General features: G+C 51.4%; 1 protein-coding gene across 1 annotated transcript in view; it reads left to right on the top strand.

The window, feature by feature from the left end:
- The window catches only part of USP7 (ubiquitin specific peptidase 7), a 39,224-nt gene that overhangs the window by 4,239 nt on the left and 10,039 nt on the right, over window positions 1-24,946 (top strand). Inside the window, exons 2-15 of the mRNA XM_007939617.2 lie at window positions 1,273-1,377; window positions 6,633-6,831; window positions 9,342-9,480; window positions 10,356-10,444; window positions 13,532-13,640; window positions 14,764-14,894; window positions 15,621-15,675; window positions 16,583-16,663; window positions 16,769-16,859; window positions 18,867-18,949; window positions 20,844-20,953; window positions 22,419-22,575; window positions 23,910-24,054; window positions 24,508-24,638. Of these exons, the coding sequence (XP_007937808.1) occupies window positions 1,273-1,377; window positions 6,633-6,831; window positions 9,342-9,480; window positions 10,356-10,444; window positions 13,532-13,640; window positions 14,764-14,894; window positions 15,621-15,675; window positions 16,583-16,663; window positions 16,769-16,859; window positions 18,867-18,949; window positions 20,844-20,953; window positions 22,419-22,575; window positions 23,910-24,054; window positions 24,508-24,638 (1,625 nt within the window). The remainder of the gene's footprint in view (window positions 1-1,272; window positions 1,378-6,632; window positions 6,832-9,341; window positions 9,481-10,355; window positions 10,445-13,531; window positions 13,641-14,763; window positions 14,895-15,620; window positions 15,676-16,582; window positions 16,664-16,768; window positions 16,860-18,866; window positions 18,950-20,843; window positions 20,954-22,418; window positions 22,576-23,909; window positions 24,055-24,507; window positions 24,639-24,946) is intronic.

Genomic DNA, 24,946 nt, shown 5'->3' with positions numbered 1-24,946 from the left:
GTCCCCCGAGTTTCCTGTGTAATCTTTGGAGTTGCTGTTGTCTGTTGGATCCCAGATACATGTTGTTGTTGTTATTTGCCGTCGAGTCGGTCCCAACTCATAGCGACCCCTCCTTGGGTTTCCGAGGCAGTATCACTACAGAAGTAGGATTGCCTAGCCTTCCTTCCGAGGAGTGGCTGGTGGGTTTGAACTGCCAGCCTTCTGGTTAGCAGTCAAGTGCCTTAGGCACTATGCTACCAGATACATAGTTCTATAAAAAGCACAATGCTTGAGGCAGGCATTTTTTTTTACTAGTTAAGCTAAACTTTTATTTGGTTTTAAGAAGACTTCAGGAGATATTTGTGGTTTAAAGTTTAAAGATCATCTCAGGGCAGTAGTTTCAGGGGTTCAAGCAGCCTCCATGGCTCCAGAAAGTCTGGATTTCATGAGAATTTGAAATTCTGTTCTGCATTTTCTCCCTTTTGAATTAATGAATAAAAATAGTGATGGGAATGTTACAGTTGTATTTACCCTTCCTTTGTGTCAGTTGTTGCATAAAGTTTTGACCCTCACCTGATGATGATGTGTAATGGCTTCCAGCCAGACTTCAGGGAGCCTGTAGAATGAATGACAAGGCAGTTCACTAGCCTGTCGGTCCTTTCTGGACCCTTAGGATGCCATCTTCCAGTGAGTCCTCCACCCTTGTTTCTTCCTCGACTTTTGCATGGATTTGTACTTGACTTTCATTGTTCAGTAATTGTCAGGTGACACATTTAGATGACCGTGTGATGGGTTTCAGACACCGACATGTGTCTGGTGAAAAGTTTAAAATGTTTATTCTAAGCTGTACTGTTTTGCACGTATTTAATAACTCTGCTCAAAATTTTCTCTAGGATGGAGTTCTTAATGCGTAGGAAACTGGTTATAGAGTAACGATTGAAAATTTGTACCTCCACATCAGTTATAAAGGTTCTTAAATCTAGAATATTAGAAAGTGATAGGAGAATAAGTTAAATAAGAAATTTGACATAAAATAAAAAAAAAAAGTTTTAAATACTGCAAATGGAGTGGATAAGATGGTGTGTTCCAATCCCGTTGAACATTTTGAAAACAACAAAAGCTCCTATTTAGTGAACACAGTAGTAGTGACCATCTTTTGGATTAGATATTTTTATAACAGTAAAGCTGCAAGTTATTAGAGCCTGGAAATGGTCTCATATAGAAATACAATGTTCTTTGTTTAATCCAGGCCATGAAAGTAAATGCCCTTGAACTTCTTTGTTTTCTCAAAAGCTGGAGATACCGATGATCCACCCAGGATTACTCAGAACCCTGTTATCAACGGGAATGTAGCCCTGAGTGATGGGCCCAACAACACGGAGGAAGACATGGAGGACGGTAAGTTGCTGGGGCTGGCTTATGTGCAGTGGGCGGGACGTTTGTGGGAAACACAGACAGATGTGCTCCGTGTTCCTTCCTGGAGTACATCTGAGTTTCTTAAGTGCAGCTAGTTTTCAAGAGGTTGTATCTGAGGAGAGTGTGTAAGTCTGTTCTGGTTTTGAATCCCCAGATTGCCAGCCAATCCCAAGGTGAGCTGACTGCCCCCAGCCCAGTGGGGAGCCTGAGACCCAGGAGTTGGTAGTCAGTGGGTGTTCACTCATGCCATTTTCCAGCCACCGTGAGTGGCGTCCCGTGCGGGACAAGCACATCTTACTCTCCTCTCCTTTCTGTTTGCAGCAAGATCCTTGAGATGCCAGCGTGGCTTTCCATTGCATCCTCTGCAGTGTGCCTCAGTCGTGTGTAGCTAGTGGTCCCCCCGCTCACTCCCGGGAAGCGTGGAGGGGGTCAGCTCTGAGCCCTCCTCTCCCACACTAACTTTGGTCTGTGTCTTCTGCTGGAAGGAGCGTAGGCGCGTGTACACACATGGCCGTTGTGTGCCCAGGAAAGACTTTTCTCCTGGAGGGGATTTCTTGGTTATGATTTACGTGTTTGTGAGGTCAGGATCCCAAGTACGTAGCAGCCCCCCTGGGATCTCGCCGTGTAATGTGTTCTATGGAAAGCGTGTCCATCGATCCTCATGAGGGTTGTGTCCTTCCCAGGGGAGTAACGGGGGAGTTGAGAGAGACCACCCGTCACGGGCTGCACCACCAGAAGGACTGCTGTCAGACCTCCTGCCAAAGTCCAGCCTCCAGAGAAACTGCAGCCGTAGTTGAGTTCTCTCACAGGGCGCTTTCCCCCTGGCAGCTGGCTGAGGCAATATCTGAGGAAGGTAAAGAGGCGTGGTCTCAACCCCGCAGCTTTGTTACCTGTGGAGTGCGCGTTCCTCACAGAGGGCAGCGGTGTGGGTGTGCTCTCCGGTCGCTGGGCTGATGTGGTTTCACGTCAGACGCCAGAGATGCCACAAGTGGTTCAGAGAGCGCATCTGGGCAGGCGTGGCCAGGCCTGAGGTACACGGCGTGAGGCCAGGATCGCTTCTCGTCCCTTGAGGAGCGGGAGCTGGCCCGGCCCAGTCAGAGCACGCTCAGGCCATCTCCGCAGAGCAGCTGCACATGAGCATTCCTGTGCAAGTTTGTTCATGGGGTGGGGGGAGTGGAGAGTGGTGGGGATGATGCATGGATGTCAGTAGAAGGTAGGCTCCTCAACACTGTTGTTGTTTCGGGTCAGGTCATGCTTTGCTGCAGGGGGCTGTTCTGTGTGTTGTAGGATGCCAGTATCACATACACACGGCACACCCCGTGACAACCAGAATGTCTCTAGGTATTGCCGATGTCCTGGAGCCAGAATCACCTAGTGGTTGGTGGTTGGGAATCAGTGATAATGGGCCCAGTGTGGGTAAAATCTCCTTACTCATGAGACACACTCTGCCAAGTTACTAGTGGTAAGTGATGGTGTCACACCGCAGGACCTGGAGGTGGACGTGCCCCTGTTGTGAGCTCTTAAATGGAAAGCCCCTCAGAGGCACAGGTGGAGCGGTTGACAGCAGCCTTTCTTCCTTTTGGAGTTTAGGGGCCTTGGAAAGGCTGGAAGAGTAAGGGAGTGAAGAGATCCTGCAGATTCATGGCAGGGCAGAACCTGCTGCAAAGATCATTTATTTTGTTTGCATGCACGCAGGGAAAGGATGCTTTCTCCTTCCATTTCCCCTCTTTTCAGGGAGGGAGGAAGAGGGTTCTGGTTCTAGGAGCAGAACTTGTGGTTCAGTCCGCGTTTTCCAGCCGACGTGTGTCACGGGGAGCGTGGTTCTGCAGGGTATGAGAAGGGCGCGGTGCAGTGCATGGGCTTCTGCAAACCGCGAGGAGTGCTGGGTTAAGGAACTTCCTCTACGGCAGGACTTCTGAGAGCCTTCACTGTGCTAACATGCAGTGCTTCTCCGGAAGACTTTCATCCATTCCCTGAGACCTTGGACTTCAGAACCTCCCTTCATCCCCGAATCTCCGTTTAACATCTCAAATTAGGACACCTGATCTGGGAAGCACTAGCTTAGGATTGTTGTGGACCCAAGTTGTCAGGACCTTGACTGGGGTGCAGAGAAGCCTTCTTTCTTTGTAAAGGGAAATTTGAGACTGGATTAGAATAATGTGTGGTTGAGCCAGGGAACATTAAAAAAAAGAAGAAGAAAGAAAAAAGAACCAACCCAGCAGCCTGTTCACGTAGAATTCTGGGCAGGTATCAGAACCGTGCCTCAGTCACACTGTGTTTCGCATTTGCCCTCCGTGGATGATCGGGAGGTTGTAGAGTGAGTGCAGCTGCTGTTGAGCCAGGTGGACCTGGGTCTAGGGGCTTGGGACTTAACTGGGATTTTCAAAGGCCTGCGTTAGACTCAGCGGTCACGGTGTTGGTGAAATGACTGCATGAGGGTTGTTTGGGATGACTTCAGGCTGACCTTTTAGATTTAAAAGCCCAAAGCATGGTATCCTTCTCTAGTGTCTGCATGTAACCAAAGCCCAGGCCGGTACATTGGCCTTTGCCTTATGAAGGTGTTAGACTGGGCACCGGGGCAGCTTGGTGCCCCTGAAAGCTGGTACTGCTCCAAGGTTCGCCAGAGGCGGCACTGGAAGGCAGCGGGTTGTCCAGGAGACAAATGTGTGTGTCTGATGGCGGTGGTCACCATGCTGTTGTTTCCAGTGAAAGGAGACGCGGAGTAGTGAAGTAAACTCTGTTCATGTCGGGGTCCAGGTGCTAAGAGCCTCCATTTGGGTGGACTCTCAATTCTGTAGGATTCAGGGCACCCTTGATCATTCCAAGGGTACTTTCTCTTTTTTCTTTTGGGTCTTTTTAAAAATACAGGTTCACAGGGAGTTAAAAAGTAGTGCTTAGAATACCGTGTATCGTTTCTGCGTTTTCTTGGACAAAGGCCTTTCTTGGTCAGACTCATGTCCTCACAGGAGGATACTCAGAGCAGCCTCCCGCCAGAGGTGGATTTCATGTCTGTGTCTGTTTTTGACTGGCCTCCTGTTTTGACCTGGTATTTAATGGAGTTTTTTTTAGTTATTCTATTAGTTTGAAGAGTGTAAAGCCACTGGGGGTAATTTTATTCCTATTAAATCTGACCCTGAACTTCCTCATTAGCATACCTGGAGAGAAGCCTGTTCTCAGAAGGTACCTGCAATGTGAGGGAGTTGATTGTATGACTGAAGGGGCAAGAATGAGCGCTGCCTGCCAGGCTGGCCCCAGGCCGTGGGACCCAGTGTGGGCCCTACTGAGGAGGGGCTTGTCGCCTGGTGGGCACGTGCCACCTGGAGGTCCACCGTTGTGTGGGCCCGTTGACTGTTAGAGGGGTAGCTCAGGAACTTGAAGTACGAACCTTTTCTTTGTAGTGCGTCACATTTGTGTCTGACACCGCCATCCCGCAGGAGGCTAGGTCAGTGTGAAACAAGCAGATGCGCCTGGCGGCCTCGGGGCTGTAGCGCCAGGAGGGGCGGGCCATGTGGTTTCCATCTCGTCGCCTTGCCTCCAGCTCCCCGGTCTCTGGAGCAGGCCCGCTCACACTGGAGCGCTCTTGGAGGCGAGCTGAGGCCCTGGCTGTGAGCAGACCCTGGGCGTCGAGCCCCTGTCGTCGTGCTGGGAAGCAAGCACGTCAGCCCCTTCGCTCGGTGAGCCTCTGTTTCCTCACCTGTGAACTGGCACCCGCCTGGCCGCCCTCGCGTGATTGAGGGATGCTCCAATGGGAGCCGCGTGTCCGAGAAACACAGCCAGCCTCTCTCCCATGTCATTCTGGATGGAATTTCCTCACGCACGCTTCTTGCCATCAGCCAGAGGCTTGCTCAGTGGTTCCTCTCTTAGCCAGGACCCCCGCCTTGCTCTTCTGACCAATGGCTCTGCTGAGCTGGGCAGACTCACAGCCACTGTTGGTTTTATTTCTTTGGTAAGGACCACCACCCTGTACAGATTCGGGCAGTCACGGACTGGGAGCCATTTCCGCCCACTGAGAAGTGGTGGGTACGGAGAACTCTCTTGTGTTTGGGGCCTGAGGGATACAGATCCCGCCTGGCCTGCCTTCTGGGCCTGAGGACAAAGGTGGGGGTGTTCTTGTGGACACACTCCACTTGAGGAGTCGGGGGCCAAGCCAGCACCAATGGGAAACCAGGAAGTGCCTGTCAGCACTGCCTGTTAGTGCATAGAAGCACCGCTCGTCCAGTGTGGCCCAGGTCCCATGCCAGTCGGCCAGCTGTCCCCACTGTGACAGGATAGACGTGAAAAGTAACAGAAGGCGTTCAGAAACTTAGGTAGCGATCTGACCATGCTGCAGTGATCTTACCGTGTTTATAACAGTGTCGGGGAGTGTGGGGGTGAAAGGAGTGTTCTTTGTGAAGGTAGCTTGAGGAGCATTGATGTGTGGCCTGAGACCCTGCTGGGTTTGTACAAGCCACTGTCAGCAACTAGTCAAGGCGGAGTTTTAAACTGACTTCAAGTTGACCGAGAGGCACCGTGTTGGTCACTTTGCTTTCTGTTAGCAGGAACCATCATGCCTTAATGGCCTTCCATCTGGTTAATGTCCAGCCTTTACACTGCTCACGGGGAGAAGCCCCGGTGTCTCGGGTGTAGGGTCCCCCACAGGGAGTCTAAGCTGGGGTTGCACAGAAATGGTGAGCAGATGGTATTAATGTTTGTTTTCAGACCAACTTCTTAGCCAGCCTCTTGCCTCCAACCAGGGCTGTGCTTCTAGGGAGTGTCCCTTACACGCGTCAGCGTCCCACACTCCCTCCGTGTTTCTTCTCCAGACACCACCCAAGGCTCGAGTCCTTGTCTTTGCCTCCCCAAGTCCTGTTCTTGCCCAGGTCTCTGGGGCCATTGCCTGCCTTTCCTCCACAGTCTCTGTGCCCACTTGTTGCCCAGGATTCCTGTGGAATAAGATACAGTAGTGTAGACAGTCCTCCCATAATGCATCCTTGAATGTGTGTGGGGTGGCCAGGGTGTCTTGTTGGCCCCCTGAGTTTTTATTTCATAAGTCAGTGTCCCTTCATACAGAAACTAGTGCTGTCTTGCTGCTCTTAGGCTGTTAACAGACTGGAGACGATCCGTTATTTTTCCTAGAGTTGAATTTCCTCAGTTCCACTGCAGTTGCACAGGCTGTTGGATGCTGTGGTGATGTTGGTACTGTGAGCTTTGTTTGAAACTGCTCCGGTCTCTGTGACTGACGCCATGTTTTCTTGCAGACACGAGTTGGCGCTCTGAGGCCACCTTTCAGTTCACTGTCGAGCGCTTCAGCAGATTGAGTGAGTCGGTCCTGAGCCCCCCGTGCTTTGTGCGAAATCTGCCGTGGAAGATTATGGTGATGCCACGCTTCTATCCAGACAGACCTCACCAAAAGAGCGTAGGATTCTTTCTGCAGTGCAATGCTGAATCTGATTCCACGTAAGACCGCTTAAATGTTGAATTTACAAATGCACGATGGTTCTCTTATGTAATTGGAAGCCACATTTGATCGGCCAGGCACCAGTTTTTCCCATACTGCGGCCACATAGTTCTTTTAGTTTTATAATTGGATTAAATAGATTCCCTTCTTTAAAACCCATTGGTAGGTATTATATCCAAACTAGAAAAGTGTTAGCACGTGCGTGCGCGTGTGTGGGTGCGTGTGTGGTGTGTGTGTGCACGCGTGTGTGTGTGGGTGCGCACGTGTGTGTAGAGCACGTGAGCAAATGAAAGACTCCATGTGTCAGAATGTGCCAGCCCAGGGGACAGCTTGTCACTGGCCTTGAATCTTGCCCTCCCAGGAAGGGCTTGAGGGGAGAGTGCTAGGTTTCATGGGAAGTTCCCAGGCTGTTGACGCTTCTCATTGTGTGATCACTAATCAGAACGGTTATTTAGAGAACAAAGGAGTCTGGGTGGCACAGACTGTCTTAGTGCTGACTCCTGACTGCAGGGTTCAAACCCACCCAGCGGCCACCTGGGCAGCCAGTCTAGCCATTGTGCCTGTGAAAGCCCCGTGGACGGTCCTGCTCTGCACACGGGGGGTTGCCTGCCGTGAGTTGGAGTTGGCCAAGGGCCAGTAACAGCCACAACATTCAGGAAATAAGAATTAAAATGTTTTTTGAGGGTGTTATAACTTGGGCTCCTGACTTATTAAAGAAAAATAACTCATATAATTTCTAAAATATATAATGTCTTGAAATTGAGATAGTCTTGGCCCGTGCAGGTGAAACTGTAGGTTAGAAAGTTTACCTTTTCGTGAGTAATCAGGCTTTCTTCCTGCTGGTGTTAGTCAGGCATTCCCGAATCGCCCCTCGGTCAGTAGCAGTCACTGTCACCTTCTCGCAGCCCAGCTGACAGATCGTCTGAGCCTCACGGGCCACTTGTCCGTTCTTTCTCAGGCAGGGAGGCCGTGAGGCTCAGCTGGGCTTGGGTCCCCTTCCTCCCAGATTGTTGCTTTTGGAGCCCTTGCTTGGCTCCAGCCCCTGATTCGTTCTGTTTTCTTATTTTACTTTAACCTTCAGGTTGTGCCACCTTCAGGTTGTGCCAGGCCAGTTTTAGGACGCAGCCCCGGGCTGTCTGTAGGTTAAGTTTCCCCCGATCTGCTGGGTGTGGGGGCTGGACTTGAGTTAGTCTGACGCCTGAGTCAGCATTTGAAGTGCTCGGTGTGAGCCTAGACGCGGAGAGCGTGCAGCAGTCCAGCTGTGTCTCGGGGACAGTGAGTGGCCCTGACCCCATTCTCTGAGCTGTGCAACCATTCTCACCCTCCTTTTCCGGATTGTTCCTTGCTGGTTGACATGTACTCACTGCCCCTGGGTCTCTTGTCTCGTCTTCAGTTCCCATTGTCTGTCTGACCTCCTGGGTCTTACAAGAGCGCAGTGCTCGAGGCAGACACAGAAAGGCCTGTTGTCACGGCCAGCCTTACTCTGGTGGCTTTTGAAAGTGATCTCTCTTTCTGGGTTGTTAAACATTTTAAAATTGATCCAGAGCTGCCTGGGTGGTCTGACCCCTGCTCAGCTACTTCAGGGTCAGCTCTTCGGGGGCTGTGGTTTGATGCCAGTGTCCAGAGCTCTCAGACGCTGGGTAGGATGGTCACCAGGTCATGGAGCTGACCCAGTCCCACCGGGAGCCTTGTGTGTCCGTGGTCTTCCTGTGTGGATGCATGTCAGCTGGCTTGCCCAGAGGACCTGTCAGCCACAGGACCTGCAGGGACAGAAGTGACACCTGGAGAGGACAGCGTTGCCAGGAGAGTCTAGAGCTTTTCATTGGTTCATCTACCACACAAAGCATTGTGACCACTCTTCCTTTTCTATTCTTTTTAAATTATGTCTACGTTAAGTACTAGAACTATTCCAAAAAAAAGAAACTTGCGTCAGTTCCACCTCATAGCACTCCCCATTGGGTTTCCGAGGCGATAAATCTTTTCGGAAGTAGATTGCCTGGTCTTCCTTCTGCAGAGTGACTGGTGGGTTTGAACCACTGACCCTCTGGTTAGCACTGAGATGCCTTAGGCACCACGCTACCAGAGTCTACTGGCATTATTAGCTGGTCAAAAGCTTGTCTTCTGCAGAATCTCAGACTAACATTTAAAGTTCAGAAACCTGATACTGTATAGCTACTAAAGAAAAAGAAAACAAACCAAATCTCAGGTTAAGTCTGTTGAGGCATAAAAAGCTTGTTTTAAAAAAAGTAACACTGTGCATCAGAACACTGCAGATCACACGTGGGTCCTTAAACCCTTTGAGTATCTTTCTCCATCAAAGGTTAAATGTGAGCCCCCACAAGAAAGGAAAGAAAGTACAAGACGGTGAACTTTCACCAAAACCACAAGACAAAGTTCAAAGGAAGTAAGCAAGCCAACAGCGCAAGTCGGAATTTCCACGTCTCCAGAAATCTGGAAACTTGAGTCACACGTGTCAGCCAAGGCTTAGGCTGTCCTTGTCTTTCAACAGGTCATGGTCTTGTCACGCACAGGCTGTGCTGAAGATAATCAACTACAGAGATGACGAGAAGTCCTTCAGCCGCCGGATCAGTCACCTCTTCTTCCACAAGGAGAACGACTGGGGCTTTTCCAATTTCATGGCCTGGAGCGTGAGTAGCTGTGGGCTCCGCTTGAACTAGCTGAGCGAGCGATACTGCTCCTGCCCCGTTCTTTCTAGTCTTTAAGTCCCTCTGGTGGGGGGGTGGGGGCAGGGAGCATTTTCACTTTTTATTGTGATTTGAGTGAGGGTTTACAGAGCAAATCGGTTTTCCGTAGAACAGTTCAGACACGTTTTACCTCGTTGATTTTGATTCATGACATTTGCCTGATGAGTTGGGCAGGAGTTGGTGAAAATGCGTTTGCTCCAGTTTCCTAGCCTAGGTTGGGGGAGCATCTGGAATCCAGTCTTTACTTGTAGCCAGATACCAGAAGGCAGCGTGTGGCACTCCTCATGAGCAAAGGTTCCTTTAAAGAAATGTAGTACTTGTCAGGCCCCTCCCTGCTCAGGCCAAGTGCTGGGCAAGTCCATGAACCTGCATGGAGTCTCAGGTCTGTGCCTTTTGGCCACTTTTTACAGAGGCAGCAACCACTAAGAACATTCTTGGTGATGTCACTACTTAGCCTTCTAGTCTGTGTTCTCTCCAAGCCTGTGCACACAGGTGGATGATCACGGTGGCTCCTCTAGCTCACCAACCCCCCCCTCCCTGCCCCATGCACACAGGTGGATAGGCACAGCGGCCCCGCCAGCCCATCCCCACACACACACTGGCATTAGGCCCTTCATGCCCCAGGGTCCCTCCTGGAAGAGCCATGCTTTTGCTCAACCCAGAGAATAAATCAAGACACTTGAGAACTAGAAGTGAAGTGGTGGGTGTGAGGAGTTACGGTTCTGCTCCATTAAATTCAGGGTCCTGAAATATTGCTGGAGGAGAGTGTGTGTCCATTGTTCTTATGCAAGTTGGATATCCTTATTTCTTTTTCATAGGAAGTGACTGATCCTGAGAAAGGATTCATTGATGACGACAAAGTTACTTTTGAAGTCTTTGTACAGGCGGATGCCCCACATGGAGTTGCGTAAGTTTTTCTTGAGTTGGGGAATGTTCCAGGGGTCGTTTGCTGACGTGCACCTTGGCCTGGATTTAGCAGGGGTGCACATGTCCTACGGACGAGCCCTCCGTGCTTGCTTGTCAGCACACGTGCACGCTGTTCACAGGGAGGTGACACGTGCCTGCACCGTGCTCACGGTGCCCACCTCACCTCCTCTTCCTGCTCTCACAAACATAGCAGTGGCCACATGCCAGACGCGGTGCTAGGCACTGGTGGCACCACCAGGGTATGGCTTCCCGTCCTCTGAGAACTTCAGACCGTGGCGCAGTCAGGCCCACTGCAGGCGTAACTGCAGCCGAGGAGCTTGTGTCTTTATTTTGAGCAGCAGGGATGTAAAGTCTGGCACATGCGCGTGTGCAGGTTGGGGGTGGGGACGAGTTGGGAATCGCGGGCAGGCTCATGTGATCAGGGGGGTGTCAGTGTGCTCGGGGGAGTCTACTCAAGGTGGCGTTTCTGTCCTGGAAGTGCATCCGAGATTGGGTCTGTGGTTGATGAGGGATGGAGGAGGAAGGGCTGCGTGAGTGGGGACAGACGCAGGAGGGCTGGGAGGAGGCTCTGCTGCCGTGGGCTTGGGTGTGTGTGTGTGCGAGGGACTTCTTAAAATTGTGATTTGGGTGAAAGTTTACAGAGCGTACTCGTTTTCCATTCAGCACTTCACGCATGTTTTGTTCCATGACAATGATTGCATTCCCTGCAATGTAACTGCTCTCTACCTGCTTCCTGCCTGTGGTTACCTCTTCCCTGTGTCCTTCTTTCCTGTGCATTCCTGCCCCCTGAGCTGTCTCCCTGTGCAAACGCTGCCCTTCTCATCTCCCATGGTTGTTGTTCTGAGGAGTGCATCTCCCTGAAATGGGTCACCTCACAGGCCTGCCTGTTGTTTGGTTAGAAAGTTAAGTCCTGGGAGTGAGTTCAGTTCTAGGTCTGAAGGTGACAAGGGCCGTAGTCACAGGATTTCACCAGTCTGCTAGTAAGCTTGGTCTTTTTATGATTTTGAGTTTTGTTCCTCTTTGTTCTCTCTCTCTTCCCAGGACCTCCGATTTTGATCCCTTTCTGAGTTGTTGGCATCGGTAGCTGGGCACCATCTAGTTCTTCGGGTCTCAGGATCATGGAGGCTGACGTTCCCATGATTCACAAGTCCCTTGCACTGGTTGTTTGCAGGCATCTTGAATATTCTTCACTCTTTGCTCCAGACGAGGAGAGACTAATTGTAGCATCTTAGGTGGCCACTCACAAACTTTCGTAGGACCCCTTTTGCCACTCACCAAAGTAGGCTGCAGAATAATGTTGTTGTGTAGTGTGTTTTGCCACTTAGCTTCTTGACCCAGTGACTCACTCCTTCAAGGTGTTAGAAAGCCCCTTTTTGAAAGTGGTTGCCCAGGAGTGAGACACTAAAGTACTATGTAGGATAGGAAGGGGTTGGATGGCCTACCCCCGTCTTCCCGTGTTGTTTCTACTCTGGCATGTGAGCACGCGGTACCTGGGTGGGATGGCAGGTCATGGCAACTGTGGCTCTGGGAACACAGAGGAGAGGGCAGGACCTGCACAACCAGGCCACCGTGCGATCGGACTGGAGGGGCCAGAAGCACAGGGAAAGAGTCGAGTTGAAGGGGACTGTAGGGCGAAGACGGAATACAGGAGAGACAGGCCCACGTGGGGCCGGGCAGGCTGGGGATGCGTCAGTGGGTTCTTGAGGTGAGGCACCTGGGCTGTGCCAGCGAGGACTTGGTGGGGCTGGGAGAGGGATCTGGCGCTAACCCTGGGTGGGAGGAGACTGGAGACCCAGGAAGTGAGCAGAGGGCACGGTAAGGCTGGTGGGACTGTGATGTTGAGTGGCCCAGAAGAACTAGGTGCAGAGACAAAAGGAGTCAGCTGACCCTTCCTGTAGAGGCCTGGGGACAGCTGTGGGGTACACCTGGAGCTGGGGGCTTCCTGTGAAGTGTGTGCTTTCCTTCGCTGCTGGTGGCACTGTGTGTGAGAGTCACCTCTGGATTCCCAGAGGGCGGATCATAGGCAGGAGCCATGTGGGTGTTTGAGATCGTTTTATGCAGTGATCCTGCGCAGGTCCGTTTCTCTGCGGTAGGTTTCCCTGTCTCACTCACTCGCTTGTCTGGGCTGTGTAATAATCAAATGGCACTCCCCCTGGGTGGTCGTCTCACTGGGGACAGTGATGCCCGTAGGTGGGGAGATGCTCTCTGGTTGGGATCAGGTCAAAAGATCATCTCCAGTCCCAAAGGCAGTGCATGAGGATGCTCAAGTAGCCAGTCCTAGAGTGTTTGGGGATGATTTTAAGGTGTGACAGTCTTTTGCCGTGCTCCCAGTTTTCATCCTGTAGCCCTTCCTTATCCTTCCTCCCCCACACACCTGCACGTGGTGCACCGTGTGCTGTGGTACTGGATAGCTTGACGCTAGAGTCCTGGGGAACTGGTCCCAGGGGCGATGCCTGAGCTTGGAGACCACAGGGTGCGTGCGTCACCTGACAGCAGTTTAACCCTGTCCTCACGTGCCTCACGGTAGCTCCTTCCCTACCCCAGAGTTCCCGCATGGAATCCAGGTCAAGCACGCTGTTGGGGTTTATCAGCCCTCCTTTTAACCGAGTGGCGTTCAGCTTGAAGAGCAGGCGTCAGATCTGCCCGGGGGGTGTTTCAGAACCTGTGCTCAGTGGGTTCAAGCGTGTTGGAGTGCAGCAGGTTTCTGACGGGTGGGGGGTTTGAGGACATTCACGCGTTGTGTGTTTCTGGTTGTTGGTGGTGCCTGTGAGGCACCTTGGACTGGAATCTGCCTCCCCACTTAAAAAATGATTTCTGGGTTCAGTCTTGTCAAAATCTGTTCATGGGTGTGGTTTAAAACAACCACCTGTTTTAAATTCAGGACTCTTGTGTTTTAAAATTTCTTAATTAATTATTTTCAATTATCTGTGCATGCACACACATTTTACCTGGGCCACATGGTGTATTGGTGAGCTTCCGAGGCTAACCCCTGGAATCCCAGTGCTGTTGACCCAGGACCTCAGAATTGCCCTGCCCTTGACCTCCCACCTCGCACTCGTCTTTTCAGGTGGGATTCAAAGAAGCACACGGGCTATGTGGGGTTAAAGAATCAGGGCGCGACCTGCTACATGAACAGCCTGCTGCAGACTCTGTTTTTCACGAATCAGCTGCGAAAGGTAAATGGAGGTGTTTCCCCTCCGGCCCCCCACTCACCCTCCTCGCTCAGGTGGGTGAAGGGGATCAGCAGAGCCCTCTCAGCAGCCTTCCCAGGGTCCCCTTTCGAGAGCACCGAGCCCCGTTGCCCCAGGGAGACACCCCAGGGGTGCTCCTTGTTCTTATTCCCCGGGGTGCCCTCCGCCACCTGCTTTTTAAGCTGACTCGGGTGATCACAGCCATCATTTCACAGGCTGCGCTTTGATGGTCTCCTCAGTGACCTTCACGTACAGAGGTGGTGCTGCTGGTTTTGTAACATAAAAGCCATTGGTGGCAACGTGTGAAAAGTCAGCTCCATGAAAAATTACCGGCTGCAAAATTCAGTGATTAATTATGACAGATTCAGCTTACTTTAAAAAGAATATTAGTAAAAATAAACCAGACCTTTGAGCATAATGTGGGATAAATAGGTCTCTGTGCTGAGTAATTTGCTGTGAGCAGTGTGGGGCAGAAGCAGGCTTGTTTGCTGGTGGCTTCTCACGTTAGATTTGCAGAATCCTTCCAGTCAGTGTGAATTACTGTGGCAGGATCACACCCATGGGCAGTAACGGGGATCGCTGGGCAGGAGGATAACACCACGGCCAGGAACGGGGATCGCTGGGCAGGAGGATAACACCATGGCCAGGAACAGGGATCACAGCATGGCCAGTAATGGGGATCACTGGGCAGGATTACACCCACAGCCAATAATGGGGGTCACTGGGCAGGATTACACCCACAGCCAGTAATGGGGATCGCTGGGCGGGATTACACCCACAGCCAATAACGGGAATCACTGGGCAGGATTACACCACGGCCAGTAATGGGGATCGCTAGACATTGATCATTTTAGCAGCATGTAAGTTTTCATGGAATCTTTTGTTTGCAAGTAACGGTAAACTTAAGGATGGTTTGCTAAGAAGCAGTATGAAGTAAGAGTGACGTTGTCTTTGGGTGGTCAGCTATGGGCAGTTTTAAAAATTTTTGTTAATTCCTTGACTTTTGCATGAGTTTTCAACAGTGTTCCTGACCAGGCTATTCCTGACTATTCCACTGCAGGTGTTAGGAATGACAAGTAAATTTTTCTTTCTAAACTGCTTCTTTAAGGCGGTGTACATGATGCCAACAGAGGGTGATGACTCGTCCAAGAGTGTCCCGTTGGCTCTGCAGAGAGTATTCTACGAACTGCAGCACAGTGACAAGCCTGTGGGAACCAAAAAGCTCACCAAGTCCTTCGGGTGGGTAGCTGTGTTGTCTGGTTCCTGTCCCCACCTGTTGCTTTCCTTCTGTGGGTGAGGGGTGGAGACGAGAGAGGGAGGCGTTGAGTGCGGGGGCCTGGCTGTCTCACTGTCCCACTGACCCTCATATCTTGTTTCACTTCTTTGAAAATGGAAGCATGGTTTTAGAATTTTGTTTCGGAAATGAGTTGCCAGTTACAGTTCTCAAGAAAAGAGCAGGTGTAATAGTGAAATGTACAAACATGGACTCCAGCCACCACTTTGCCAGCACCAAGATTTTCAGAGCAAGATGCAAAAGTTGGGTGCACTGGGGTAGCCCCTGATGAATTCAATTTATCCTTGAATTGTAAACCCAAAACCCACTGCCGTAGAGTAGATTCCTGCTCACCGGGCCTTATAGGACAGAGCATTACTGCCCCATAGAGTTTCCCAGGCTGTGAATCTCTGCAGAAGCAGACTGCCACATCTTTCTCTCTCGGAGCGGCTTGTGGGTTTGAACGGCCAATTTTGGTTAGCAGCCGAGTGCTTTAACAGCTGTGCCGCCAGGGCTCTTTTTTTCTTGAATGATAACTCCTCTCCCTGAATAATCTTCATAAAAAAATAAGTGAACTTAAGAATAATGGTTGATTACTCACAGTTTGGTGTTTTTTAACCCGAGTTACTTTTAATTTATTCTCTCCTTTGGAATTTGGCAGTTTAAATGTAGGTGCTCCTTTTCTTTCCAAGGTGGGAGACTTTAGACAGCTTCATGCAGCACGATGTTCAAGAGCTGTGTCGCGTGGTAAGTGCCCAGCAGTAACCGTATAGTTCTGACGTTTGGTGTTCACAGCAGTGTCAGCAGTAAAACTCAAAGCTACTTCACGTCACTCTCGTTTAAACGCACATCTTTGTTGAGGACAGAATCCAGGCTAACAGCTAGCTAAAAGCCAGAGAGAATGCCAAGAAGAATAATGGCTCCAAGAGTTCAGGGAAGCTTGTGTTTGAATAGCCATCCAACCTGTACAAAGACCGGAGTTAGTCAGGTACAGTGGGTTGACGTAGGCAGCCGCCCCGATTGCCTGAAATGGCTGTAGAGTAGTGACTCCCGTTGATGCTCCGTAGCCTCCAGGGTTGTCCTCCGCGACCCTCCATTTGTACCGTCTTTGTCCCATCAGAAAGACACCTACACGCATGTACACACACACAGTGGCTATTCAAGGTGATTGGCTGGGCAAGGTGTGTTTTCTTTTTTGCAGCACTAGCTGGATTGAATCCAGTTCATTAAATATCCATGGACAAACCAGTCAATCCTGTTGACAGGCTCAACCTCACTAATCTCTTGGTGTGTGGACCATTACGAGTTAAGTTTAGTAATCAATGTACATGATTCCCCACAGAGGTAAACTGAATCTATGAAGTGCTTCTAAGGGCACTGCAGGGTACTAATTCATTTCAAAGGATGTCTGAAGGCCTTAATCTCAGCTGTTGCATGTAGATTTTTTTTTTTTTTTTAATTTTTTTTTTTAAATATCCAACTGAGGACGATTTTGTATGTTTTTGATAATTGCATGCCAAGGGTCATGATATTTATAGTCTAGAATGTCTTTGGCCATTGATGTGTCCTTGTCAAGTTTCTAAATATATTGTTGTCAACTTACTGTATATTAGTTTAACATACTTGTTTTTCAAGCCGAAACTTTCTCTTTCAGTTGCTTGATAACGTGGAAAATAAGATGAAAGGCACGTGTGTAGAAGGCACCATACCTAAATTATTCAGAGGCAAAATGGTGGTATGTGATGACCAGTTCTAAAGAGTGATTTTTCAAATACTTTAAAAAGAGTCATTGGTTGTTTTATCACCAGTACTGAAGCCATCTTGTTTTCCTTCCTGGTAGTCCTACATCCAGTGTAAAGACGTAGACTATCGGTCTGATAGAAGAGAAGATTATTATGATATCCAGCTAAGTATAAAAGGAAAGAAAAACAGTAAGTGTCGTGTGTACCACGGTAGGAGCTTTTGATATCTTCTGCTTTGGTTGAATGTTGCGCTTTAAACGAGACTGTATATTGAAACCACCATAGCACAGGAAAGTACCCGAAAGAACACGGGCCTGTAACGCTTGCGCAGATGGAGAGAGCACGCGTGACAGCAGGTAGACGTCCCGCCTGGTCCTTCTCCATCACCACCTCCCTCAGAGGAAGGCCCTGTTTGAGCGCCTTCGCCTTGTGTGGCTCCGGTGTGTGTGTGAGTGGCAGCCTGTGGAATGCAGCCTGTGTCGCTCGTGTCTTCTGCTCAGTGTTCTATCTGTGAGGTTCACCCGTGCTGCACGGGGCTGGCAGTCCAGTTCCTGCGCCCCCATCATGACCGGAAGGGAAGCGCTCTTCCCACACTCTGGTGCGAGCTCTCTTCTGGGTTTCCAGTGTGTGGCCGCCTTTGCACTCTCGACACTGCCATTCACTGAACAGAATTTCTTAATTCTTATGGAAGCTTAACACATCTACCTTTGCATTTTGGGTCCTAAGACATTGTTGCCTATTCTGAAATCACAGGTGTTTGCTGATCTTCTAGAACCTTTGTTGACTTTTTCCTTTAAGAATTGAAAAATTCTTATTGTGATTTGGGGTGAAAGTTTACAGAGCAAGTTCGTTTTCCATGCGGTAGTTCATACACATTTTGTTTCATGACGTTGACTATGAGTTCCCTATGATGTAACAGCTCTCTTCCCACTCCCTCCCTGTAGTTAACCTCTTCCCTGTGTCCTTCTTTCCTGTGCATTCCTGCCACCCGAGCTGTCTCCCTGTGCAAACGCTGCCCTTCTGTTCGCCCATGACTGATCGTTCTAAGGAGTGTATCTACTTGATGTAAATGTTCACCCCATATGCCTGTCTGTTGTTTGGTTGGAAGCCACGGGAGTGAGTTCAGTTCCAGACCCAAAGGGTAACTAGGGGCCGTAGTCTCAGGGGTCTCACCAGGCTCTATCAGACCAGTGAGCCTGGTCTTTTTTATGACTGTGAATTTTGGTCCACATTTTTCCCCCACTCTATCTGGGATCTCTTACACTGATCCCTTTCTGAGTGGTTGACAGTGGTGGCTGGGCACCACCTAGTTCTTCTGGTCTCATAGTCATTGTAGCCTGAGGTTCACTTGTAGAACCTTTGTTGGTTTGTCTGTGCTGTTAAAGTGCCATCCATTTGGAGAGTTTTCTGTGTGTGCTAGGACATCATGTGTGATCTGCCCGCACCCCCTCCCCACATGGCTTCCTCCTAGCTCGGCACCCTTGTCATCAGTCACCATTCAGATGATGGTCGTGTGAGTCTGTTTCTGGCCTGGTGGTTTGCCCTTGGCCTGTTCTCACACCGTCACAGAATTGTAGCCTGGAAAGAAGTGTGTTGACAACAGCTGGCGCTTCACTGTTACCTGATGATGTCATTTAGACCCTGAGTCTTCCCTCCCCTGTTTCCATTTATAATGCCCTTAAGAAATGTACCCATGTCCCTAGCGTCCACACCTGTCACTGGGTTAGTGAAGTGAGTAGTGGCCACACATTGAACTACAGTCTTTAGCAGAGAGTAAGAATTAGAGGTCGCGGATGCAGTCACATCTTTCTGTGTGCGCGCGCGTGTGCATGTGAGATGTCTGTTTGTACGTAAATAGATACATATTGGAGAAAAGAAGATAAACGTATATATACATGGGAAGGAGCCCTGGTGGTGTGGTGGTTAAAGCACTCTGCTGATAAAGGTGGGTGGTTGGGCCCCCTCCAGCCACTCTGTGGAAGAGAGCCTTGGCCTTCTGCTTGGTATAGATGACAGCCTTGGAAGCCCTCTGGGGCGCTGTGGGTCGGAATTGGCACCTCGGCAGGAGGCAGCGGTAGTGGGAATGGTACACCTAGACCAGCTGACAGCCTGGGCTGGCTGTACTGTTGTCTGAGGCTCGCTGATGGCTGTGGTTGACCGCTCTCTCTGTCTCTCTCTGTCTCTGTCTCTCTCTAGTCTTTGAGTCATTTGTGGACTACGTGGCAGTAGAGCAGCTGGACGGTGACAACAAATACGACGCTGGAGAACATGGCCTGCAGGTACCGTGGGGGTGCTGTGCCTGTCTGTGGGGTCCCTTGTCTCCAACCCGTCAGGCTCACAGCTGCCCAGGCGCTCAGTAGTCGGTCTCGTTCGTATGTCTGAGACTCAGCACCCACAGGGCTTCATTCCAGCGCTCTCGTGAGTCGTCCGCAGGGGTGGAGGGAAGGGGCGGCTCACCGGCCGTCAGCACAGTGCATGCTTTTCTGAGCTGGAGCTGTCCCCCTGCAGGTCTGAGGGTCCTCGTCGTCCGAGTTCTCCTTCCTGACGTCAGGCTGGGGCTTTCTCTCAGTGTCACAGTAGGGTTGCTTTGTCAGTTGAATTGTATTTATTTCTGCTGATGGCTTTTTAGAAAGTGAAATGTATCCTGTGTTACTCCATGAGCACTTGGTGGCCCTGCTGTCCCTGAGAGGCCTCAGGCCTCAGACAGGGCAGTGAGCATGGTGAGCAGGTGACCCGCCCACAGGCAGGACACGTGTGGCCAGGCTTCCCGGCGGCTGGTTGGCCGGTCTTGGCAGCCATGGTGTCCTCGTGGAGCAGTGACCCAGGGCCTGCAATGCAGGCTCCTCACCTTGACTCATTGTTCCATCGGCAGCTGGTTCACAGCTGCAGACACCTGTGCGGGCCAGTCGCCAGCTTGTGAGGCACAGTGCGATTGTATCCATGTGGCCCTGGGCACGGAGCCACTGTTCTCCTGCCTGGCAGACCACTCAGGACACCACACTGTCAGTCAGAGAGTCGCTCTGCAAACGGTAATTACTGCAGAGGCCAGCTGATGGACTCAGAAACGTTGTGGTCAGCTCACGAGAATCGACTTGATTCCCCTGGGGTATTAGGGATCGGGGTGGGCGAGTGTGCGTTAGAATCCTCGCCTGTTTGCACGGCAGTGAAGCAACAGGACTCTCGTCTTGCGTGGTGTATGAGAAACATGCCGTTCCTTCATGTGGAGAAGTTCCTGGGCTTTTGTTTCCCTCTTTGCAGAGCTCCCCTGCCCTCTTACAGGCAGTGATGGGCAGCACAGAACGTTAGCAAAGAAGTGAGCCTGGGTCCCACCGCCTGCCCTCACTAGGCGTGTCTTCTGGCCAGTCCCGAGAGACATGAGTTTATGGCCTGGGTTGGACGTACAGCCAGTGATGGGGTGTGTGAGGAGGGCCCTCAGCGGCAGACATCACCAGGGGCTTCAGGAGAGGAAGTGCAGAGATGGGGGAGGGCTGAGCACGGAGTGATGTGGGTCCCTCCAGAGTGGAGCAGCCTTGTTTTGGGGGTGACGTGGGACACAGACTGGCAGTAACGGGCCATGGTGGTGGCTCCCAGGGCTTGGCTGACACCGGAGTCAGAACGTCTCTGAAGACTCTGGCCCAAGCAGTGAGCATTGTGCGCTCCTGAACACAGGCCCCTTAGGAGCCCTGGCAACAGAGACTGCCCTGGGGGTCCTCAGCCCTTGACCGTTTGTCATCTGCTCAGGCGTCTGTGGCGTCACTCCCTTTACAGAACTGTCATCCTGGTTTCCTGCTTTTCCGCTGTGTGATTTCCCCGTGTTTCTGCACATTTTACACGCTGTTGAACGGCTCTGTCATACTGCAGCAGGTGACTTTACACGCTGTTCAACGGCTCTGTAATACCGCAGCAGGTGACTAAGTCCCGGTTGACTTCACTGTCCTGTTGCTGGGCGTCGAGATGGGACACCGTCCAGGGAGCAGGGGGAGCTCTTATGTGGTGTTTAAATAGCCCAGAGACGTGGCGTGGACCCCACCCAGCACTTTAAAGGCACCCAGATGGCTCCCTAACCCCTCCCAGTCCTCACACGTGTTCCAAACGTGCTGAAAGGCGGTTGCTCGCTTTGCTTAGGGAAACAAGGCAGGGTGACTGAATTTGCGTTTCCTGTTCGTTGTCCAGGAAGCAGAGAAAGGGGTGAAATTCCTGACGTTGCCACCAGTGTTGCATCTACAGCTGATGAGATTCATGTACGATCCGCAGACGGACCAGAACATCAAGATCAACGACAGGTGACCCCGCAGCCCAGGGAGGCAGGTTGCCTGCGACCCGCACGTGGGGCGCTAGGTTCAGAGTTGTTGGCTTTCCCTGCCATCTCAGCGTCCCAGGAACTGTCACATTAGAGAGGTCATTGAACTGAAGAGATACGGGAGGCAGCTGGTTGCTTATTGATTTCTCCCCCTTTGCCCCCAAGTTCCTTGCCGCCAATCTCAGGTCCCCTCTGTGCTGTGGCAGATGAGAATCCTAAGGACGCAGTTCTCTTTTCTTCACACGTTTCACACTTGCCAGGATTGCTAATAAATTCTGTTCCCCACATGGGATTTGATCAGAAAGTAGCTGTAACCCCAGGTGTTAGTGTGGTTTTTGTAATCAGATTCTCCAGTATTGGATGATCTCTCACTTGCCATTGACCTGTAGAATGCGCTAGAGTCCTTACGAGTGCTGCAGTAGTCGGGAGATGGCGTGTCCCATTTCAGATGCTGTATTCCAGGTTCTTAGAAGACCAGATACGAGCGTGCTGCTTCATCCTGCTTTGTCTGGTTTAGAACACACAGTTTTTGATTCCAGCTAGTGCTGTTTATTCTCACTGTTGCTATGCGCACCAGCAGGGCAGAGGCTGGTCAGTCCCCCTCCCGTGTGAGGGAGAGTGACCAAATCCCTTGACCCACCCTAGCAGACTCTTGGTGCATTTCTCACCCCACACTGGGATGCGTGGGCCCCTGCGACCGCAGCCCACGGGCCAAGTCCAGCTCGCCGGCAGGTTCTACGGAGTCCATACCATGTTCTTTTTATTGGCATCAGTTAGTTCCTCACATTTTGAAGTCCACAAGATTTCACATAGAAGTCCTGATTTCTGGCATTTTTAGGAAATCAGAAGGTGCCTGAGTGACGGCTGCCCCGTTAGACGCAGGGAGTCTACCTGCCTGGGCTGCAGCCCCACCTGCCAGGCCTCACCTCCTCTCTGGCCTCGGAAGGCGTGTTGAAGTTGGTGCCCGATGATCACACTGGACCGTGATAGCCAGGCTTTTAAGCAGCAGATCATTGAAAACCAAGTCTGGGAATGGTCGGGGGCGGCGATTGGCTGCACTTCTGATTTGCCGTCTGTCTCAGTTGTAGTGCTTCTTAGCGGTCTGACTCCTGACCTTCAGGATCAGCCATTAATGCGTTCAGAATCGTTCATGTCCAGGCACACTCGGGGCATTTGTGTGTTTAGTGCAGGACTGGCTGTGGTGCAGCATCCTGGAATACAGCTGGGAGATAGGCAGCACTTCCTGTGGTCTAGCTCACGTTCCCTAGGGCCCTCATAGGGGCCGCGTCTGAGGTAGTCAGCAGGGCCTTCCAAGTCAGATGCCTGTTTTCCTTTTCCCAAGAAAGATGGGGCAGTCAGTTAGGAGCCCTGTTGGTAATAGAGAAAGTCCAACAGTGAGACATTTCACATGGAAGTGACAGCTCCATTTCTCTGAAATGTTTTAATAGGTTTGAGTTCCCTGAACAGTTACCCCTCGATGAATTCTTGCAAAAAACGGATCCTAAGGACCCTGCCAATTACATTCTTCACGCAGTCCTGGTTCACAGTGGAGATAACCATGGTGGACATTATGTGGTTTATCTAAACCCCAAAGGGGATGGCAAAGTAAGTGCGGGCCAGGGGTAGAGTTGATGGGGTGCAGTTGGATGGGAGACATGGGAATTTAATATTGAGCCAAGCTCCAGCCTCTTCCTATTCCTCTTGACTGGCTTATAGATCAGGGGTCTCTCCCAGCTACCGATTTCTCTCTCTTCTCTGGCTGCTAAAATGTATGCCGTTTTCCTGTTAGTTGGTGATGCTTTGAAGGTGGACATCAGTGATGCGTACTTTATAGATGTGTCTCCCTGTTTGTAATAAACATTGAGACTTAGAGAATTCTTTTATATCTAATAAACTAGTTGCTGTTGAATCGGTTCCAGCTGGCCCCCGTGGGTCACAGTGAACTGGGCTTTACATTTACAGTATTTCCAGTGGCTGATCTGTGAGTCGTTGCCAGCTGACCCCTGTGGGTCACAGTGAACCAGGCTCCGCGGAGCCTCCGGGGGCTGATTTGTTGGAAGTGGTTCTCCAGGTCTGTCTGCTGCAGCACCACTGTGTGGATACCAATCTCTGGCTTTTCTGTTAGTAGCAGGGGCTTGACCTTAACTGTTGACCCTGTGCGGGGATCCCTGTGTGTCCACTGGGAAGCATGTATTGCCAGCTGCGTAGAGAAACTGCGCAGTCCCATGCGTGGGCCTGTGTGGGGCAACAGCATTGGAATCTGTCGGTGCCTGGGGGTGATGCTTGTAGTTCCCACTGTCCCTTGGATCTCCTTATCCAGTCTTCACTGCAACCCTTAAAAATGTAGACCTGGAGGCGAGGTGCTCAGAGTCTGTATCCAAGGCCATAGGGCCAGTGCGTGCGCGAGCAGGGTTTGAGCATGTTAGCCCGTGCCAGGGGCTTTGCTGGAGGGACCCCACAGCACTGTGACCCACAGTGGAGCGCACCCTGACGAGAGTGTCTTACCTGTGAGGATGGCCTGATCCGAGGTGAAAGGCCTGGAAGGAGCCTGGTGCACAGAGCCAGGTGGCTTCCGTTCCACCAGACTCTTCCTTGTTGCAGCCACGTGTCGCAGAGTGGAATAACACGTCCCGTTAAGTTACAGGCACATCATGGAGGGTCAGCTTCACCAGCTGAGGTAGCTGGGCTCTGATCAGTTTTCTTCATTCCGTGAAGCGCTGTCAGTAGACTGAACCTCAGTAGGAAATGGCTGGGTTAAGTGGAGTCTGTTAGGAGAATCGTCCCTGGGTGGACGTGAGGCTTCCCAGAGGGTGTGGCTGAGGAAGCGGCAGGGCAGAGCGGTGGGTCGGAAGGCTGCCTGGGGCTGCGTGCACGCCCTGTGTGCCCTCGGCGTGTGCTGGACGCGTGCTGTGGGGCCTCATCTCTGCTTTCCTTCGCAGTGGTGTAAGTTTGATGACGACGTGGTGTCCAGATGCACTAAGGAAGAGGCCATTGAGCACAATTACGGGGGCCATGACGATGACCTGTCTGTGCGACACTGCACTAACGCCTACATGTTAGTCTATATCAGGGAGTCAAAGCTGAGTGAGTACCCCCGCTCCTCGTGTGTGAGCCCGCGGTGCACGTGCATAGGTGCCGCCTGGGTGCCTCACTGCCCTGGGGTCTGCCCACCTTACTCAAAAGACAAATTGACCAGACCCTCTTCGAGCAAGCTGCAAGGGCTTGTGGATTTCGATGTGGACTTGTGACACCACTTCACTCCCCTTATCGTGTCGTGTTAATGATGACGTGGAATTAGGACTTCGTAAGGAGAGGAGAGACGCCCTCATGGCAGTGGTTAAGTGTGCTCAGCTGCAAACCAAAAGGCCAGCTGTTCAAACCCACCAGCCACTCCACAGGAGCGAGACGTGGCAGTCTATGCCTGTAAAGATCACAGCCTTGTTCTGTGGGGTTACTGGGTCAGAACTGACTATAGCAGCGGAACAAGGAGAGGGAGGAGTTTGCAGGAGCATGAAGGGGCTGTGCTCGTCTCTGCAGGTGAGGTCTTGCAAGCGGTCACGGACCACGACATCCCTCAGCAGCTGGTGGAGCGGCTGCAGGAAGAGAAGAGGATCGAGGCGCAGAAGCGGAAGGAGCGGCAGGAAGCCCATCTCTACATGCAAGTGCAGGTCAGCCACCCGGGCGCCGGGCTGCAGCTGGGGGAGCCAGGCCGTTGGCTGCGGGCCAGAAGCAGGCTGGAGCTAGGTGAACGTGGTCGTGCCCTGAGCTGCTCGGGGCGGATGTTAGCGATTGTACCACCTCGTCTCTGTCGGCCTAGCAGGGACGGATCAGGGGCTGCGAAGGCCACTGTCCTGTGAGTTTGGAACATAGTGCAGTTCAAGAGGTGGACGCGAAAAGCACCGTAGTCCACCGAGCAGAGCAGTGACCTATCGTGTGTCAAGAGTATTATAGAGTATGTGAGGAGGGTGCTGAGCTC

Source organism: Orycteropus afer, unplaced genomic scaffold (genome assembly GCF_000298275.1).
Source record: "Orycteropus afer afer isolate SDZICR_OR568_19922 unplaced genomic scaffold, OryAfe1.0 scaffold00061, whole genome shotgun sequence".
NCBI classification, from domain to species: Eukaryota; Metazoa; Chordata; class Mammalia; order Tubulidentata; family Orycteropodidae; genus Orycteropus; species Orycteropus afer.
This window is presented reverse-complemented; position numbering and strand designations above follow the sequence as displayed.